At 50.6% G+C, this 3,711-nt stretch overlaps 1 protein-coding gene across 1 annotated transcript; it reads right to left on the reverse strand.

Annotated features, from left to right (window-relative positions):
* Positions 1-645: 645 nt before the first annotated feature.
* On the reverse strand, positions 646-2,428 carry LOC131281913 (glutamine synthetase 1, mitochondrial-like). The gene has a single exon (XM_058311277.1). It carries the CDS (start codon positions 2,245-2,247, stop codon positions 1,039-1,041), a length of 1,209 nt encoding a protein of 402 aa, XP_058167260.1. The 5' UTR covers positions 2,248-2,428; the 3' UTR covers positions 646-1,038.
* Positions 2,429-3,711: the final 1,283 nt, after the last annotated feature.

A 3,711-nucleotide genomic window follows, 5' to 3' on the forward strand; every position in this document is an offset into this window, starting at 1 on the left:
TCTAAACGAAAAATTAATTAAACATCTACAATGATTTTTTCATCTTTTATATCTCTCTCTTTCGCTCTTTTTCTCTCTCATTCATGTTTTGCAAATGCACTCTGTCATTCAATTGCGTGCATTTATCGATTTTTGTTTTCTTCTTCCCAACTTTACGTCTCTTCGTAGCCTTTCCGATTTTCTGATAGCTAATATTCCTGATCGTTTCATATGTTTCTTCATTTTGATTATTAATGCACGCTGTCCCTTCTGTTAAAACCCTTCCGATGCGGCAAACTCAGGCCTGGCACTTAGTTGTTAGTAAAAAATAAACGCACTTCAACAAGAGTAAGTAACGTGTCTCTGTTTGTAAAAAATACATCGTTTGCTTGATAAAAGTTGTGGCCTTTTTGAAAAAATCACTCGACATCTGTCTCAACCTTCTGTCCGCTGTCATTATTATAGCCCATCCGAGTCCATTCGCCTTTCCACGCTATTGTACATAATTTTTACCGTCATCCATTCCTTTTTTGTTTTTTTACGCATCGTTGTAAAATAGAAATACCTCGTTTTAACAATCTATTTAGAAAAATAAAAGTTAACAAAAAACGAATAAAAACTCCCGTAGAAGGATGGCAAAAACCGGTAAAAACAAAAATGCGAAGCTTCAATTTCAAAACGCATCAGTCCACCGTCGATATCAAAGCGCGGCTCCGTTTCGATTCCCTGCCCTTGGGGCCCTTATCAAATGAGTGATTTTGAGTAACACCCTACACAGCATATCTCTGCTTTCAGCAATGTCCTTCAACAACTCAAACAAACGAGGAAACGTATACATGACGGTTGGTTTTCCCTTTTTCTTTTCTGTCCGAGCGTTCACTAAACCGCACACACTCACAGCTGGTGGATGACCTTTACCGATGGAAAGGGGATTGGGTTTAAGTTTCGATTCTCCTCTAGCTACACGGAGAATCGGGGCAAACCGGGGAAGAATATGATGTAGTTGGTGGGGGGAGGAATATGTTTTTCATTCGGCGGAGATTTTCAACACGCGACGATCTATTCGTCCAACAGGCAGGTGGTCAGGATGGCGTTGCACACACTGTACGGGTCGCAGTTGGAGCTCGGACGGCGATCCTCCAGGTAGCCCTTCTTGGCGTCGGCGACACCGCGCGGGATACGCACCGAGCAGCCACGGTCCGCCACACCCCAGCTGAACTTGTCGATCGAGGACGTCTCGAGGCGCCCGACCAGCCGGCGCTCGTTGTCCTTTCCTCCGCGCGGATCGTACGCCTTGATGTGCTTGTCGTGCTTCTTCGACAGCTTCTCGATCGCAGCCTCGATCGCCTTGATGCCGTTCTCGACGCGCATCGGCTTGGTGGAGAAGTTGCAATGGCCACCGGCACCGTTCCAGTTGCCCTCCATCGGCTTCGGATCGAACGTCACCACGACACCGTAGTCCTCGGCGATGCGCCACAGGATGTAGCGCGAGATCCACAGATCGTCGGCACACTTCATACCCAGCGCCGGTCCGACCTGGTACTCCCACTGTGCCGGCATCACCTCGGCGTTCGTGCCGGCGAATTGCACCCCGGCGTACAGGCAGGCCACGGCGTGCGCCTCGGCGATATCCCGTGCCACCACGTTCTGTGCTCCGGTGGCGCAATAGTACGGACCCTGCGGTCCCGGGAATCCGTTCACCGGCCATCCGAGCGGACGCCCATCGACGTCCAGGAAGGTGTACTCCTGCTCGATGCCGAACCACGGTTCCAGATCCTTGGTGCGGTTGTACGCATCCTGCATGGCCGCGCGGTGATTCGAGGCGGTTGGCTTACCGTCCGGCTGGTACGTGTCGCACAGCACGATCACATCGTTCGGGCCCGCCTTGAACGGGTCCTTGTAGAGGGCACGCGGCACCAGCTTCATGTCGGAGTTGCCCCCGAGCGCCTGGTAGGTGGAGCTGCCATCGTACTGCCAGCTCGGCAGGTCTTCCGGCTTCGATGGTACGAAGTCCAGCACGCGATCCTTCAGTCGCACGTTTTCGCCCGTTCCGTCGATCCAGACGTACGTGGCCTGCACGTACTTGGGGTCGTACTTGAGGCGCGTGTACCGGTCCAGCAGCGTCTTGTTCAGATGCGCATTGGGCGAGTGCTCCAGGATGCGGGCACACCGAGGGCCACCGTTCGTGCTGATCATGCGCACCGACGATTTGCCGGCCAGCCCGGATAGCTCCTGGCGGATCATCAAACCAACCACACGGAGGGCCATTTTTTTTTCTCAGACACACGCAAAATTTACAAACAAAATGGACACGATTTGATTTTCGATTTTCGGACGCAAAGCCGATCACTGGAAGCTGTTCGCACAAAATGAGACGGTCCCGCTTACACAAAGCCTTCTTTGGTTTCGCACTGTTCCGCACACCTACTAGATTGTACTTTTACAATATATAAAAAAAATACACGCACACTCGATTGCACTACTCAGCGGGGGCGTAGTGGTTAGATGTGATGTTTTTTTTCTGATTTTATTCGAGAGAAGAACACTTCACAAGGACACCACTTTCGTTCGCTTTTAAAAGCCAGCGGGGTGCGTGTAGGTAGAGCCGGTGTGTGTATTGTTGGCAATCACTGCCACCGAGCGGGGAAAAATCTTGTCGATATCCTGCGGAAAACAGATGGGGAAGAAAGTGAAAGAAAGGGATGTTAAAACACTGAGTTTAGGGGCAAAGATTAAGCACGCGAAGGAGGGGGCGAGGGGAATCGTTTTTACACACAAATATGGAGAGCACATGGAGTGAACGAACTTGGTTTATTTTTTAAAACGCCTCACAGTGCGCTGGTTGACCGAGTGAACGATGATAACGAATCGTTATCTGAGATTGTTTTTCGTTTTGCTTTAACTTGTCGATTCGAATACTTTGCGTCACAGGTTTCACAGTGCCTAACGTAGGACTTCTTAGAGCCCTATCGAAAACGGGGGAATATCGGTTGAGCTGTTTTGGAGAATGGGAACTGACACACACAACTGGACGTTTTCGAAGGGAACTAACCAGCAAAAACTGCCACGGTCTGCACCAAACCCTTGTTCGCCTCTGCTGCGGGAAAATAAGGTTCTGCTGCTGCTGCTGCTGCTGCAAAAGCACGCCGCTGCTTCGTACCGCTGCTGCCACTAGAGTGCGGATGCTTTAAAGCGCGTTTCAACTACTTAAATCGCCCCCAGCGTGTGTTTGTAGTGGTGCTCGCGCTCCATTGGGGAGATTGGGGAACACCGTTTGGTGGTGGTGATAGTCGTTTGCGTCGTTTGCACTGTTTGGCTCTTCTTAAGGTTGTTGTTGGGGCGCCACACGCGCGATTCCAAAAGGGAATGGCGGCCGCTGGTGGTGGTGATGATATTCGCGGCGATGGCGGCATGCAACCCAACGCAAAGCACACAGCTGTGCGCCATTGTCTTGCCATTTCCTTCACTCCGCTTTTCACTTTCATTTGACCAAAGGGCCACGCTGTTCGCTCTTGAAGGGATTTTAAATCGATTCTCCTGAACGCTGTCCCTTCAAAGCCCATTTGTCCTCCCTAACACTTTGTTTCCCGTACCACGCTTCTTTTATTATGCAGTGGATTTTCGATGTGGCCTATCTCTCTCTCTCTCTCTCTCTCTCTATCTCACATATACACACCCACGCACACTACCACACGGTGGGGAGCATATGTGAAAAAGGATACAGGTTGCGTG

This window comes from Anopheles ziemanni, chromosome 2 (assembly GCF_943734765.1).
Source record: "Anopheles ziemanni chromosome 2, idAnoZiCoDA_A2_x.2, whole genome shotgun sequence".
Lineage (NCBI taxonomy): Eukaryota > Metazoa > Arthropoda > Insecta > Diptera > Culicidae > Anopheles > Anopheles ziemanni.